General features: G+C 26.4%; 1 protein-coding gene across 1 annotated transcript in view; it reads left to right on the top strand.

The window, feature by feature from the left end:
* The first annotated feature begins 290 nt into the window (after positions 1-290).
* The window catches only part of LOC136983411 (tyrosine-protein phosphatase non-receptor type 13-like), a 100,315-nt gene continuing 82,756 nt past the window's right edge, over positions 291-17,849 (top strand). Inside the window, exons 1-2 of the mRNA XM_067280130.1 lie at positions 291-871; positions 12,868-13,001. Of these exons, the coding sequence (XP_067136231.1) occupies positions 12,869-13,001 (133 nt within the window). The 5' untranslated portion in view covers positions 291-871; position 12,868. The remainder of the gene's footprint in view (positions 872-12,867; positions 13,002-17,849) is intronic.

The following is a 17,849-nucleotide window of genomic DNA, read 5'->3' as shown; positions in this document are numbered from 1 at the left end:
ATTCCTCCTATGAAAATTTTAATATTATTTTCTTAACGTTTGCCCAGTAATAGACGTTATTATTTTTATTATTTATGCGCGATTTCATATATTAATAAATATTCTTTTAATAAAATTGATTTAATAAAAATATAGATAAAAATATTCACTCAAATTTACTTTTTGACAGCGCTCTCTATAAATATCTTAAAACTGATAATAAATTAAATAGCGAAAAAATTAATAACAGGAGAGAAACATTTTTAAAAGAAATTTCTTACTAGTCTACAATTATCGATATTTTTTTTAACATTTTGGTGTCGCTGTCCCTAGCTTGACGGCGGTAACATTTTATCGATAATCCGGAACCGCTTCAATTGATCGCGTCTGTCTCGTCGACCGCCATTACCTAGAATTACATCTGTAACTTTAATGTTTATCGCTGGCGTTAAATATTTTTTTTTGTTACTTCCGGTCATATAGTAATGCGCTTTCTAACTTTTCAAGGTCGCCATTTACGATTCCGTTTCGAAACCAGAACTGTAGTTCGGGAGGTCACAGCGGGGTTATCGTCCGATATAAAGTCATTTAAGGACGTCTGTAAATTACGCGTAAATTACTTTCGAACGACGTGCTTTCCAAGCGAAACGCTTTCGCCATTTTTTTTAATTACGCAATTTACGAGGATCGACGAAAAATACTTCCGGAACTGTACGTACAGTACGAGAAGTAAAAATTAAATGAACAACGCAGGGGGCGCTTCGACGACGAATTCAAGATGGCGGAAGCCGGTTGACGTTTCGACTTCCCGTCGAAAAGAAAGAACCAGAATGTAGAAATTTGCGTAGAGAAAAGCTTTCAAAGAGGAAGGATCGGAAGATCGGTCGTCGAGGTAAGCGTTTAGATAATCGTCGTTTAGATAATTAGATTAATGACGGTGCCGCGGATAGAAATGTCATCGGCGAGCGGTGCGGATCGATGGAGGACGACCGAGAGAATTTTCTCTCCTCCGTTGCTCCTGTGGAAAATAACAAAACCGCAAAAACAATTATCGCGTGAAAGGTCGTAGCAGAAATTCCAAATCCAGGAGACGTTTCCTTCTTGCTTCGCTTCGAATGCCATCTTAAATAAGTATTAACCGGCTTGGGTAAGATCTAGATCCTCTTTTGTTAAGTCTATTATCACTTTTATAGATATTAATATAGATATATCTTAGTATACCTTTCTTAAGCGTAAAATCCTATTTAAAATACTAGTTGTCGATCTATTCCTTTAAAGTTCCATTGACCCAGTAATAAATTACATACATAGAGGCAGTATATTGTGTAATGTGCTTTGATCTCATTTACTACTTTGTCCAGATAAAATTTGGAACGTTGAATGTGGGATGCTGACATCTCTCACCTTATGACTATGCTAATTCCGCAATGACACGTTGTAATTTTTGATTGTCATTATTATAATAAAAAGCTTTGACATCAAGTTAATTGAAGGAATAAAACAAAGATATTAGTTCTGTAAGTCATGTGTAGAAATTAATTTTCAATGATATTAAGCTGAAATAATTTATAAATCAGGTTTTAAATGGAAAAATGGGTGTTAAAGAATGATTTTTATAACTCTGTCATGCTGACTTTCTGTTGGACTTTAAGTGTTATTTATTTATTTTTTATATTATTAAAATTATTTTAGGAATTGAATGTTTAGTCATTTTTGTAGAAACTCAAAAATGATTAGTTGTGAAAAAGTTGTCCTAATTGTTCTATTTTCCCAAATTTGATATCTTGTAGCTTATATTCGAGAATTGGACAATTTTAAAAAGCCATTCGTAGTGTTTTTATTTCAATTTTGAGATGTAAAAATTGTAAAATTGCAGTTATATTAACAAACAATGCTTAATATGCATTAAAAAGGAGAACTTGCATTTTTTAAAAATTTATTTTATGAATGGATCATATAGGTTTTGCTAAAGTTGAATGAACTGTTTTGATGACAAGTATAATATTTAAGTATGATTTTAATATAATTATTTGAAAAATAGTTAGTAATAGTTATTTTATTTATTAGTAATGCTATATATCATCTTAGCTATGATGCTTTCTCTCTTGGATAATTCCATTAAATCCAATCAAACATCTGTGCCAGAATAGGTTTCAAACCTGTATTCTGGCAATTAAGAATATGCTAACTAGCTTCACTGTCATAAGATTAGCAGAGTTTAGTAAAGACACAAATTAAAAAATAATGTAGCTTTTTTTTAGTTCAAAGGAATGACAAAGAAATTTTAGAATTTTTTATGTAATACTAAAAATTTAATAAAATAGATCTGTTCAAAAATTTAAAAAATGCAACAATAAAAAATAGATGATGCATCATCCTCTCTATCTAAATCTTGTATCTCCTCTATTCATTATAAAAGTAAACCAATGTCAACTATCATTCATTCTTAACATTGTAGAGATATAACAACTTAAAGCTAATATTATTATTTACCTACTCACATTTTTAAAATATCTTAGCATAGTATTTGAAAACTTACTATATTTTATGGAATTATAAGACATATCCCATTTCAGTACAGAATATGTAGGAAAAAAGTATGTAGGAATATATAGGTATTTAGTGTATTTAAGCCATCCTGTGCTTTTGGCACTCGGCCAAAATTTTTTTATTGTATTCTGGTTAAAAAAGTAAAATTGGAATGCAGACTTTTATTTATCAGAGAAAAAAAGGAGTTAAAAAATGATTTACAATTAAAATTTACCATTAAAATATTCTACATGAATATATACTAAAGCTGTTAGATATAGCAAATAACAATAATATTTTCATTCAACAATTGGCTTGGTAGATGTTACCTGTAGCTTACTGAAGGCCATTTGGAGATTTCAATTAGCCTATGAGAGATCTCAGCTTCATACATATAAAATGCAAGGCAATTTTTGAGCCTTCTGGTTTTTTTATTGGACAAAAAGTTGTGTCTTATATGCCATAAAATATAGTAATTTTTAACTAACAGCCATTATGTCAATATATTGAAATAGTTATTCCAAAATTGAATTATAAATTCATAATATTCTCTCTCAGATTTAAAGTTATAATATTTCTCAAGTTAAATAAAATAAGTTATGTTTTATTCCTGTTTTTGTTTGATTATTTTATATTACTTTATATAAATATTTATTATTAAATGCAGCATGTAGCATAAATATTATTTTATTATATTTCAATTGAATATTTGAAATTTTTTCATTTTTGATTCTAATTTACAATCTTTTCAGAAAATTCTTTAATTATACATTTTTGTTAAAGATCTTGCATGTTTAACTTAATGATGACTAAGATTCCAGTTTCTTAAACTGTTTAAACTCAAAACTCTGTTTATTGAGGCTTACTAAGTTAAGTATCACTAAAGTTGGTGAAAATATAGAGCAATCTAAACATTCCAAGGCAATTAAAAAGTTATCTTTAGATAGCATTAAATCATCTATCTATACAGAATATTTGGTTAATGTTACCTATGGTAGTGAACATGGCGGCTCGTCTCTGACACAGTGGGGATGCACGTTCTAACCTAACCTAACCTATTCTAATAAATTACCATAATTATTGCCAACCAAATTATTAAAATAGGGGTAATTAATTAGAATAGTAGTTTAGGTTAGGTTAGGTTAGAACGTGCGTCCCCAGCTGCGTCAGAGACGAGCCGCCATGTTCGCTACCATAGGTAACATTAACCGAATATTCTAAGGCAAAATCTATTTCCAATTCATTATGATACTTCACATTCGTTACTTTCACATTTTATGTCATCTTGAATGTTATTTAATATATATCAGCTATATTGCACCTATTTTATTGTTTACTTTCATTTAAAATGATTAGAACTGAAAATGTGTATAATTTTGCTCTTCTTGTAGCGGCACTCCTCTCTGCTCTTCCAACTATGAACTTTGTCTAGTATAAAAACACTTCTGAAAATAACTTCTCATGTTTACGTTCTTTTATTGGTTTTCTATTATATTTCTAATTTTCAGCAATTTCTGATTATTTTTTAAATTTTATGTTGTTTATGGAAAGAGCTATTGTAAATTAAATCTTGATCAGATGAACTGACACCATTTATTTCAAATAGGATAGCATCTGAGCCTCTTATTGGAAGAATTCTTTTCAGTTAAGCAAGAAAGAAATAAAAAGAACTACGTTCCATTAAATGTCATCAACTTAATTTGCATGCATAAATTAATATCTAACTGTGAAGTTATTCACACAAAAAAAATTTTACGTCTTATATTAATAAATTTTATGCAAATAAATTTATTTGCTTCTTTATTTTTCCTATTTATTTGTAATTTAACAACAGTTTTTGCAGAAAATATTTTGCTGGAAACTAGTATAACAGAACATATTAAAGTATATTACTTTTAAAAACAGTGACTAACTCAAAATTCTGTCTTATTTGGTAAACATTTTTAATCTTAAAATTAAACCTGATAAATGTTTCAATTTTAACACTCCCAAACTACTGCACCCAACTACATCAATTTTTACAGATGATGCTTTTTAATTTTTGCACAGTACATTTTCATTTCTTTTGGTAAAGCAAGTTGTAAAAATTATTCTCGTTTCACTGGATACACTTTGCTGTCATAATGATGTAATTGGTACTAGAAATTTATTTTATCTAGAAAACTGTTATGCATGTGGGGTAGTAAATACTGTGTGAACAATTCTTTTCATGCATGAAAGACATCAAAACTGCTAAAAGAAATATGTCAAGTGATTCCCATTTAACTAACATTCTTAGAATAAAGGCTAATACCATAAAAGCAGACATTGACAATATTATAAAAGGAAGGCAATGTCAAAAATTGCACTGAATTTATTTTTATTTTGTGTGAGTATAATTTCTTTTTTTACTGTCAATAAATAATATAAATAATTACAAAAAATACTGTATTTGTTATTAAAATTTTATATTTACATTTTAAACTTTATAAAAGAATGTATTTATATAAAGTATTTTTGTGGCCCTCTGAATATATTTCTAATTTGATCATCAAGAAAAAACATTGGACAACCCTGGTATAAAGCAATAAAATACATAATTACTGACAACCAGCATGAATTAGATTTAATTAAATGAAAAACAAACATTTTTCTCTGTTTTAATTATCATCATCAGGTTTAGGCTTATAGATTTCAAGCATAGCCAGGCAACATGGATACCCTGCACACCTTATCAATGCTCTTATTGTACACCAAGAACATCCAACAGAATCATTACAATTGGATGACAGGTCTTTTTTACTTATTACTTATAATAAGGTCTTTGCAGGCATCTACAAGGAAATATCCCGCTTTATGAGTAACAGGATTACTCATAAACAGAGATCACTTACAGAGATCTCCTATTGTTTTTTCTAGTATTAGAAACAATAAGGACCAATTGGAGAGAAATTGCATCCCAGGGGAGGCTGCTGAGGTGATTTGGGCACATGGAGCATGAGTAACGAATGACTGTTAAAGCATGTCTATGTTGGTGAGGTGTGTGGCAAGCGTCCTAGGGGCCGCCCGCCAAAGAGATGGACAGATGGTGTGCAAGATGCTGATTGCAAAGAATATTCTGAGTATGTGTGATTGAAGTCGGCGTAAATGTGTATGAAAGGCCTCAATGAGCATGGAAGAAGTGAGAAAAGTGTTTAGATTGAACAGTGTGGAAGCAACTCATTTACTGCCAACCCGAAAGGGAAAAGGCATGAAGATATGTATGTATGAGTTTATACTATCCCTGTACGCAATCATAGGGTGAACCATCTATGTGAATATATTGGAACTACTGCTCATGGTCTAAAAAATGAGGATCAAGGAACATAAATACACAATTCAGAAGGGTCTTTTCACTACCACATTAGCTTCTTTGCTGTTGATAATGATGTACAAGTTAAATTTGAGGATGCCCTGTTACTACAATGCAGTGATGACCCAGCCAACCTGAAAGGTCTTGAAAAACTAGAAATATTCAAAGCACTTAAAATAGGGACAATTAATTTTAAGGAAATGGACTAAAAAAGTCTTCATCAGAAAACTTTACATTGAATATGAAAAACATTCATAGAAAATCTACTGATTGAACATAATATACAAATTTGGAAAATATGGAATATTAGAATGATCTTCAAACAGAATATTTAAATTTTTAATAGAATCATAAATCTGTTTTTGATATTTCATGCCTGATGAAGGTCTTTTAATAAGGTCAAAAACATTAGTTATTAAATTTTTATGCTGGAATATATGGTTATTTACTAATTAATAAATAACCATAATTTGGGTTATTCAGCATTTTCTCTATTAACATTTTTACTGTAGAGTTAATAAAATACTTTAGTTACTGAATTCCTTCATATTTTTAATTATTATTAAGATAAATTATTTTAAAACAATTAATAGAACCTTCTTGATAGGAATTTTGTAGCGTATTTGATAAGCTTTTTTTATAATAATAATTATTATATAAATTTAGTCAACAGTTTAATTTATTAACTTTTCACTTATTGGTAGGTAAACAAGTTAAAGAACATTGTCGTAGGAATTAAATTATAACAAGTAGGATAAATTAAAATTAATACATGTAATACCTGTAAAGAGTTACAAGTTGTTAATTGAAAACATCTATTTTAGAAAAATATTTGACGACAAACTTTCATTCATTAATTACGAGAGCAGTTTCTTGATATAAACTGAACTTGAATTAGTAACCTCTAGAGCAGTGTTTCCCAACGTGGGGCCCACGCCCCACAAGGGGGCAATTTGATTCTTAAGGGGGGCAATTCGAAACTCGTCCAGAGTTTAAGTTAACCGTATAGCCACTGTATGCTATATTAATTGTAATGATTTAAGTTAGTTTTAATTTTCTTTGTTTCCCTTTCCTTCTAGAACTTTCCTTTATAACCCTTTTCCCTTGGGGTGGGATTAACAATTCTGGGAACCACTGAGAACAAAGAGATGAACGAGGCCCTGAGGCCGGTGAAAGAGGAGAAAGAACATTCTTTGCCCAGACCTCGAGGTGGGCAGACGTGAGTTGTGGTGTTCCAGGTCGCGTTTGGCAATGACTGGAAAGTGCAAAAGACTGATGAAAGGATGGGTTTTATCGTGGTTACGATAAAACAGTGCGGCAATTAAGTGCAAGAAAAAACTTCAACGAACACGACAACGAGAGACCTTCCAAAAGAGTTCAACATATATGTTGGGGGGGGCATAAGAATTTTAGAAAGGCTTAGGTGGGGCATAGCACAAAAAAGGTTGGGAAACACTGCTCTAGAGCGACTAGACCAGACGGATAGGCTACGTCAATCAACTGCATCGTTACTCAACCAAAAATTTCATTAGAAATTAAATTATACACAATCATTTGCATTTTAACATGGCAAATTGAATAGCACAATGAAATGATTATCAAAATTAATACTTCAAGTTTATTACATTTAGAATTATTTATTTTTTATTGTATATTTATATAAACATGTTATTCTTTCAAAAAATAATTTAATTAAAATATGACATTAATGAGGTTAAGTAGTATTCATTTGATAGAAAACATCTGTTATATTTTGAATTTAATTTGCAATAAAATATTTGACAGCTTGATATAATATGTAATTAACATAATCTGTATGAAAATTAATCCCAATTTCTATAAAATTGCAACTGTTAATTTTATATTTTGATCTTTGAATTTTATCTAAATTAAAATTACTATTCAGATAAAAATTTGAAGATAAAATTCATGAAAAGACTAAATATAATTATGTATATTTAAATTATTTCAGTGAAAACTTTAAAGAAATTCCATTTAAATTGTAATTTTGTTAGTGGAAAGTTAAGTATATCAGATGACATAACAGTTGCTTTTAAGTCTTGACATTGGAGGCAATTTCCTGTCGAAAGAAAAAATAGTTTAAATTTTTATTATAACAATAGAGGTCAGTATGAGAAATAAAGTTTCATTTTTTATAAACCATTTATGATCATTATTTTTTCTCTTGTTTCGGAAATTCATTCAAAAAAATTTTTTTTACTGGTACTCGGGAATATTACTAGTGGGGGAAAAAATACATCATTAATTAAATTGAAATCAATTGTGCATTAACTACATTTAAAAAAAAAGCTTAAACAAATTCTTAGAGAAGTTGTAAATTGTTTATATATATATATATATATATATATATAATATTTTCAAGGATTTTTTAACTTTTCACTACACTTAACCGTTTTCACTACAACTTGATATTTTTATTGTAGAATAGTGTGTTTGGAATATTAATTTATACTATAATTTTATAGTGTTTCTGTGTTATGCACTACAGTGTTACTAGAAGAAGTCGTTATTGCGTTAATTTATACCGAAAATGAAACAGAAAAATTTCAAAATCACTTATAAAAATTAAGTAATTATGCAGTTCGACTGAAATTTTTATATTTTTGTTATGTTATGTATTGAAAATCATTTTAATTAGGGGAATGTTAGATTTTTATGCAACAAATGACTATTATTTATCTATTAAATATTTTATGTTTGTTAAAAATCAAAATAATAACCCAGTGTAAAGTTATAAACATGATTATTTGATATTAAGTCACCGCTTTATATCATTTCTCTCTTTTATATTTATGTGATTAATTTAGGATATCCTAATAAGTTTCCAATAATAAAACAGTTTTATATATTTATTTATTGCATTCTTAGTTATTATGGTATGTATTAATAAAATTTGAAGATAATCTTTATCACTGATATTTCTGAATATTTAAAAACTTGTTATAATTTAATAATAATGAACATCATCATCTATTCCAGTTTAGATTTTAGTACTTTTCTATTAATGGTGATGATAATTTTTAATGTAAAAACAATTATGCTTATTTTAAAAGTACAGATAAACTGTTAAAAAATGAAGTTTACTAATATTAAACAACCACTTACTTCAAGAAGAGCATTTGCAGTGGCACATGATTAATTCACTTTATATAAATGATAATGTTTTACTATGTCACATTTCTTCTGTTGAAATTATGGTATACTTGAAGGAGATGCAAAAAAATGTAATAATAGAAAGGAAATTCATTAGCAAATTCTATAAAGATATCTATAGAATTTGCTAATGAATTGTTGCTAATTTTAACATGTCTGATTTATACATTTGTAACCTGTTTATCAAGCAAATGCTTGCATTTGAAACCAGTCTAGTGATTAGTAAAATTTGATATTAATTTGGCTTTTTTCAGCAATTTTGTTTTATTTTTAATGATTTAGAAATTAATATAATGGCTACTTACTTAAAATATTTTTAATTCAAAAAAATTATTTTTTTCTTGTTTATAGATTTGGACAATTGCTTTTTAAGGAGACCAAAATTTAAATTTCTAACAAAAAACATTTTCAGCTACTATTTAGCCATCATCAGTTTCACTCAATGATACTTTACAAGCTTCACTTTTGTACAAATTAACATTAGAACAATTTGTTCCATGTTCTAATATACAAATAGGGATTCCTTTCTTGAATTCTTTTAATAAAACTAGTTTTTTTTAAAGTCACTTCTATATTTATTTACCAAACTCATTGCATAAGCACTGTGACATTGGTATTATTACTTGAAATCACTGAATAAAAGCACTCTTTTATTTATAGATCTGGTCATAGACCTTACGGATTAATAGCATTTGTTGTTTTTTGTAATTCTTCCATATATATATACTTGCCTTCAATAGCCCACAAATCCTATCTTTTTGTTTCTGAGAATGTTTATAATTGACAAATTCCTTTTTTACTCCTAACTTATATCCTGTCTCTTGCATATTTTTGTGCCATTGTTGCTAATGATTTGCTTATAATCGTAATTTTTCCTTTATGCATGTTTTTATTTTTGTATTTATTTCTTCTTTAATGCATTTGATTACTTTTGGAAATCCACATTCTTGTGCTAAATTCTTGATTTGCTGAATTTCCTCATTTTTAACCTTGTCTGTTGTTGACTGCAATATTGCTCTACTTACTAGTACTCTATTGTTGCTGCTAATTTGTGTCACATTATAACATCTGATTGAAAATATATGTATGAAGTTCTAAGGCAGCTGCTAGCTGCTTTATGAGTTACTTTTGTGTATAAATTTGTGCTATGTTTGTATATATTTATGTTAAGAAAATTAGGATGTGGATGATGCTGTGTATTAACTTAAGAGCTATCCCTACAGAATTATTGTTTATCGGTTCTATAAATTACTATAATTTCTGTTCCTTTCTCTTAGTATATTCAATATACTCTTTGTTTAGAAATTATCTCTAATAAATCTATATTTAGACAATAATAATAAGCCAAACCAAGCATTACTTATTGACCAAGTGCATTTTGACAAACAAACAAATATTAACATTTTTTAATATCAAAATAAATATTTAAAAAAATTATTTTTTGTTTTCTAATTTTCTGTATGCATGAAATATTTGTAAAAAAAAATTGTTTTTTATGTTTGCTCTGTGATAATGACAGTTGTAAAGAGGATTTTATGTTTGTAACAAGACATAAAATATTTAATTTTTATTATTTGAGAACTTTTATTTGTCATGTACAGTATATGATAAAGTTTTAAAAATTTAATATGCCCACTATAAATTTAAAATAATAATAAACTTAGATTAGAAATTTAGATTTAGAATATAAATGAATATTGTGATTTGTAAACTTTTGTAATTATGAAATATTGTTTTTTAAAAAAAGTCTTTTAATATGGCAAATACAAATTTTATGCAGATACTTAGCCTACTTAAACAGCAATTAATCACTTGCTTAGAATGTAGAATTAATAATACATGTAAAGAAGTCTGTTAAAATGTTTCATGAAGATGTACAGAGAAAGACAGAGCAGATATATAAATTTCCTGTTTTTTCCCAGAAAAGTGAATGGGGTGGCTAATCCAATGTCAATGCCAACTTTACCCTCACCAGGAGATCAGTCTCCAGGTACTTGTTGGAAATGAGGATGGATGGATCTCAGATCAACACAGACTACAACTATGGGAAATTGGCCATCCCTGAGATTTGATACAAACTTATCTGCAAAGTATTCTAGTACCATTTTGCTAGATATCACATTAATCCAAAATTAAGAATATATTTTAAATGCTAAATTGAGAACTAAACACAACCGGATTGCTTCCAGGATGTTTATTACCTAGAAATTAATTATTTTGAAACACAGACATTGATTGTGTCTGTTACCATTTTCTGTGGATTTTTTAAAGCCTAGGTGTGTATAAAATAAGATTGAAGTAAGTAAATAAAAAAATTAAATAAATAAAATTATCTACTTCAATTTTATTTTATACACCTTTTTAAAAAGAAATTTTCATAATATATCCAGTTAATTGTCCAATTTTTAATTTCAATTTGTATTCAACAATCAGCTAATGTAAATAGAAAAATTTTTTTGTAAATATCTGTAAACACGTATATGTGATGTAATTTATAAAACTATTATTTGTTTTGAAAGGATCTGTATAAAAAATAAGGACTGAAGAGGGCTCATTAAGACCCAAAATGCATATCCACATCCAGTAATAAAGTTTATATCGATAAGAGTTCTTTGTGTGATGTAAGTTACTGAAAAAAAGCCAAAAATTTATAGACACGCTGAATTATCATTAGAATTCATTTGTAATTAGTTAGAAATGTTCCAGTCTACTGATCTTTTTCTTTGGAAGAAATTATATACTGTGAGATATGAGAAGAAAGTGTAATGCTATAATTGATTAAGGAATCCAACATTTATTCAGATTTAAACATTTTTCAAATTAAACATATTATTATCAGACTCTACTACATAAATTGGAAGAAAAATACCAAAGATGTATTCTAAAGCTTTTGAACATTTGAAAGTTTCAAAGTTTTATTTAAAAGTTCAATTGTGTAACAGACTATAAATGAACTTTAAAAAATAAAAATAATAAGAGGTAAACATGTAAAATATACCAAACAAAAATAATAAACAACAGGATATGATGGCAGTAAAATAAGAAAAATAAAATCAAATGTAATGCTCAAAAGTTCTAGAACACATCTTGAACATTTTTGTTCCAATTTATGTGATGATGGGGATGTGTAGTCCCAAGAACATAAATCTTGGACTTCTTAATCAGTTTTTTTTTCTTCTAATTGTTTATAAAATTAATGAAAAGTTTCTATTTTATAAGAATTTTAATAATTAAACTTGAAAGGAATCTAGAAATTTTAAAATATACATTTAAAAATTTCTTTGTAGCTAGAAAATAGTTTGCAATTGTTAAAATGAACAGCCTTCCAATAAATATTTGTCTCAACAAAATGTAAAATTAACTAGACTGCAAAATTGCTATTAAGAAACCTTAGATGTTTGACTGTCATTCACATATTTACCAATCAGATTTTGCATTGCTAGATAATTTAGATTCTACAGGAAATTCCTTATGACTTCAGTATTGTTAATCCTGTTTGTTAAAATCCATAGTAAATGTTGGAGTATTATGAAATTTCCTGTTTCGGAAAACATACCGAGAGAAATTATTATAGAGTGAAGTAACAATTTGATCTGTTATCTCTCTCTAAATTTATATATTTTATGATTTTGTCTTTCTAAGCTACATTTGAATTTTATATCAAACAAGAAAAGCAATGACATGATTTTGTTGTCATATTCTAAAAGTGTTTGCTTTAAGACATTAGACTAATTTGTTCGTGTAATTATAATGAGTAAATTAGTTTTTCAGAATAATCCATTGGGTCTCGATCTTCGAGAACCAAAATGGAAAAATCTTATGCAGAAACTTGATATGGCTTATTATCACTGTAGCATGCCAGTTTTGGAAAATGTCCATGTTACTTTATTGGAGATATTGGAGGTCAGAGGCTCATCTCTTACGGAGGCTGAATTATGGAGCGTCCTGCACCACACTGTTGAAGCTATCCAGGATTTGTTTCTGAAAGGTTAGTAAAAATATTTTATTTTTATATTGTAATAAAATTTATTCTTTTTCAAAGTAAGATAGAATATCAATTAGAGATTGAACGTTATCAGAACACAATGCTATTACGATCTGATAATTTTTTCTATGAAGTAAATTTGCTATAGAGATGAGTATTATGATCTTTTTTCAGATCCAAGTGCATTTTACAGTTGCTGTAAGATTAAAATCAGATAACAATGTATTAATGATTTTCAACACTTCAGTTACAAGTGAGCTGTGACATATGAGATTTTTTAATCACCTATAGTTATAGTTTTCCTTTATAACACTACACAATCTTCTGTTTTCATATTTTATACAAATCCAATTACAGATTATATTTAAATAACTTGATAATTATGATTACAATTGTTATGACATACATTTTTTATTCAATAATATTAGTTTAATTATGATGATATATTACAATTTAAAATCTAAATTGATTTATTATATATGCAAATTAACTTATTTGGTGTTACAAAATAATTAAAACACATCATTAAGTTCTAATTAATTAAAATTGTTTAAGTATACTGTATAAGATAATTTACTCACTTAAGAGACTTATATCATTGCGCATCATTGATTTATTTAAGATTATATAAAATATTGTACAATGATTACAATTAGCATTGATAACAAATACATTGTTATTGGTTACATTTGAAAGAATATTTTTAAAACTAGTAATGTTAAAATAATTTTTTTTTTATAAATGCACAATACAAAAGTTTCAGATAGCATTCGATCTTCTGTGTGTATTTCAAGAAACATTTAATTGAGTAATGATAAAAAAAAATTTATGAAACTGTTTATTCTTTAAAAGAGTAATTTAATGACTGAAAAATTGTTTATTATTAATATTTTTATCGATTCTGTAAGTTTTTGCTGAGATGTTAAAAGGTAGTCATGAAAATAACATATTAAATAAACTATCTTTGAGTGTTAACAGCTTTTTCATAACATAAAAAATTTTATATATAAATATAAAATTTCTCACCTGATGAAGACAATAATATCTTGTCAAAAGAACTTGCATGTATATTTTGTTTCAAAAAAAGCTGTTAATTCTGAAGGACAGTCTGTTTAATGTATTATTTTTGTAGTGTTGGAGAAGTGTAAATAAAAACTTTATTAAGATAATCATTACGTAATTATTCAATTTAAATTGCAAGTTGACAAATTTATAACTTTTAGAATATGAGGAAATTTATTACTAGAGTATGAGGAAAATTCTAAAGCATATAAATCAAAATATCATCATAATCATTTTAATAAATATCCAAATTAACAGATGTATAAGAAAACAAGTCACTTTTTTATATACAATATTGAACTTTTAGTGAATGGTAATCAGTTCCATAGAATAATTGTTTCTTACCATATTTAAAAAGAAAGATTTAATAGTTTAAATGTCATAAAACTCAAATTGTTTATCATTTTTAAAATGGATATTCATTAAGACAGTAAGCATGAAAGAATGATTAATTCTGTAAATCTGAAAGGAAATTAAAATCTTAGACTTGGAAAATTTAGAAAATTTATTTCTATATTAGAGCAAATTTCAGAAATTATAATTTAGAATAGATAATTTTGTAAAATTTTATTTTAAGTAATAACTTTTATATCAAACTGTACATAGTAAACTTTATTTTGTATTATAATTGTATAGATTTAAATGTTTTAATGTATTTCATTATTTCAGAAATTCCTGGCAATATTAATGAAAATAATAAAAATATTTAACATTGATATTTTTTGAATTATTTTTTTTTATTTGTCAACACCGTTGAGCAGTAAGATAACTGTTTATAAAAATTTTTAATGATTATATAATATTATTTACATAATTATCTATAAACAAATTGCAATTTTATGCTGTACTAAAAATGAAACAAAATTCAGTCTCTTATTCTTCAATTCTGTCAATAAAAGAGGGATTTTTTTTTTTTTTAAATCAAAAATGCAATATTTGGATTTAGATCAAAGTTACAAAATACACTTAAAGTATGTTTGTAAAAGTTTTTGGCTCTCACATATTATAGCATTATTTAAAGTAAGATATCTGTAAAATGATGCCATCAACTTGATGTATGGCGACATCATCAGTTATAAATAATCATTTTTGACATTTTAACTATTAGTTTTTTTAATACAGAAAAGGAGATTGTAAATTATGAAACAGGTAAATTATAAATATATTAATAAGGATAAACATTGTTAATCTGTTTTGGAAGCTATCCAAAATTCCAAACAAACAGAAAATTATAAATAATAGTACATAATAATAGTTTCATTTCCTAAAAGAAAATATTCTTTGATGAACTGAAGCATGCCCATAACAATTGCAATAGAAAAATGAGTTTTAAATATATGTATGTGTAATTGTTGTTGTAATATTCTTTTGATAAAAAAGAAACAATTTTTTTTATTCCTTAGAAAATTATTAATGGAATTTTATCTGTCAGATTTTATGTAATACAAATTGTAGCAGTATCAATAATTGTTTTGTATTGTTGTTATTAGGATGTTTTATGAATTTCCAAATATATAAAATAAAATATTACAATGATAATTGGTTTAAAAAATATATTTAAAATTATATTTCACTAATTTCTCTTGATTATATATATGATGAAAAGCAAAGTAGTTGATAATAGCTTTAAAATGATGCTTAATTCATTGCTTGTATACATGATAAATTATTTTTCTTTAAAAGAAATACTTTGTAGATTCTTAAAATAAACTGTAATTAATCAGAAAATTATGTCAAACAGTGACTCATAATAACTGAATTTGAAAATTAATATTGTAAGATAGTCAAAATTTATGTCATATGCATTTTTGGCTCTGTTATTGATGTTGAAAATTTTCTATTTAAATATAAATATAATAAATTGTTATTCTTTGAATAATAAAATTATCCAAATTTTTAATGTTTTAAAAATTCTTTCTTGATATTAATTTTGTGCATTAATCAAAGTCTTTTTTTTTTTTTTTTTAATATATTATTTTACTAATTTTAAAATTATAACGTTTCAATACTTTCATAATTTTTAAATGAAGATTTTAATAAAACTGTTTAAAAATGAATGTTTTAATCAGGAAATAATTTAACAATAATTTTCAGTTGATCTATCTTATATCATATTTATTAATTATGAATACAGTAGAGCGTCGTTTATCCAAATCAATTGGGGACTGGGGTTGTTCGTATAACCGATTATGTATGAAAAAATATGTTAACCTATCCCATGTTGAAATTTTTCTCCGTCGCGTGTCGCTTTGCATTGAATTTTCATTGATTTTAAGCCATACGAAAATTTTTATAATAATAATCGTGACTATTGTATTGTTAAAAATTATTTCTTTATTTTGTACAAACAAAATAAATATATTGAAAAGTATAAAAACAAAAAAATTATACTTTAAAAGTTAATCTAGTATCAAAAGCGTTCGATTCAGCACGACACAGTCCGACTGGAAAGCTTTCGGTTAACCGACGTTTCGGTTGATCAGCTTTCGGATAAACGACGCTCTACCATATTTTTAAATTAGGATTGTTAAGATATAATTTAAGGTTTTGCAAAATAGTTATAATAGAATAATGAAAAATGTCAAATTTATTACTATTCCTATCATTTATCTGAAAGTTAGAACTATTTAATGTCTGTTTAATTGTAGATACATTTCAGAAAAGATATAAACATTTGCAGTGTCTCAGATGATTTGTTTAAAGTTGATTGATTTTGTTCACTTCATGGCATATGAAGAAAACACTGAAATGTTTTCTTCTCATTCAGTAATACAACTCCAAATACTGTTAAAAATAAAATAAGGTCTTCTTTCAGAAGTCTTGACGTTTATTAAATACTTTAAAGAGTATGTGAAGGTGAAGACGAGTTATTTTTTTGAGGAGCTCTTCAAAAGTACTTAATACATTAAACTTCAAGACTTTTGGAAGAATTTTTCCTTCCAAAGTCTTCTTTATAGAAATGAACTGTATTTTATTTTTATCCTGTTTTCTTTTATTTAAAATTGTCAAGAAAATTTTTATTTTAATGTCAAACATAACATTATGACCGATATTGCTGAGAATATGTAAATCAAGATCAGTGCAGAATTTGTAACCAACTTAAATAGTTATACCCAGACAAAATCTAATTATATTTGATTATTTTACTATAAAAATTAATACATGAATTTAGGTATGAATTAATTATTGTTGCTAATAATGAAAATTACTGTAATTTCATGAAATATTCTGACAGTTATTTGTTTTGTTTTGAAGATATTTTAAAATTTAGCAATTCAAAATTTATTAATTAATCTTCAAATTCATAAATTTAAAGTGTATTTTTTAATGAATTATAGTTTTAATATTTAAAAATTAAATAAATGTAATAATAACTAAATATGAATTTTTATGCATTTAATACATAATAAAAGTAATAAAAAGTACATTATAAAAATTGATTTAAATTATCTAACAAAATTTCTATTACTATGTCATTTCAATTTTTTAAAAATTTCACTTAATTTTGCTCTTTGCAGCATATTCATTTTGAGATTTACTCACTTAGAACTTTCAAACGTTTTAGTTCATTATCAGAGCATTCCATTTCCTTCAAATATTTGAAATTTAATACTTTCATTCAATAGAATATTTTGGATGTTTTTCTTTCATTCAGTATCTATCTTGTTCCAGCTCAAGATAGATATTGAACAGTGTGTTCTGAAGATGAACCAAAAGGTTTGAACATGCTAAGTAAATAAATCTTGAAATTAGGGATTGCTTAAAGGCAGAAGTGAAATATATATTAAC

Source organism: Centruroides vittatus, unplaced genomic scaffold (genome assembly GCF_030686945.1).
Source record: "Centruroides vittatus isolate TY-2023 unplaced genomic scaffold, ASM3068694v2 contig_882, whole genome shotgun sequence".
In the NCBI taxonomy this organism is placed as follows: Eukaryota; Metazoa; Arthropoda; class Arachnida; order Scorpiones; family Buthidae; genus Centruroides; species Centruroides vittatus.
This window is presented reverse-complemented; position numbering and strand designations above follow the sequence as displayed.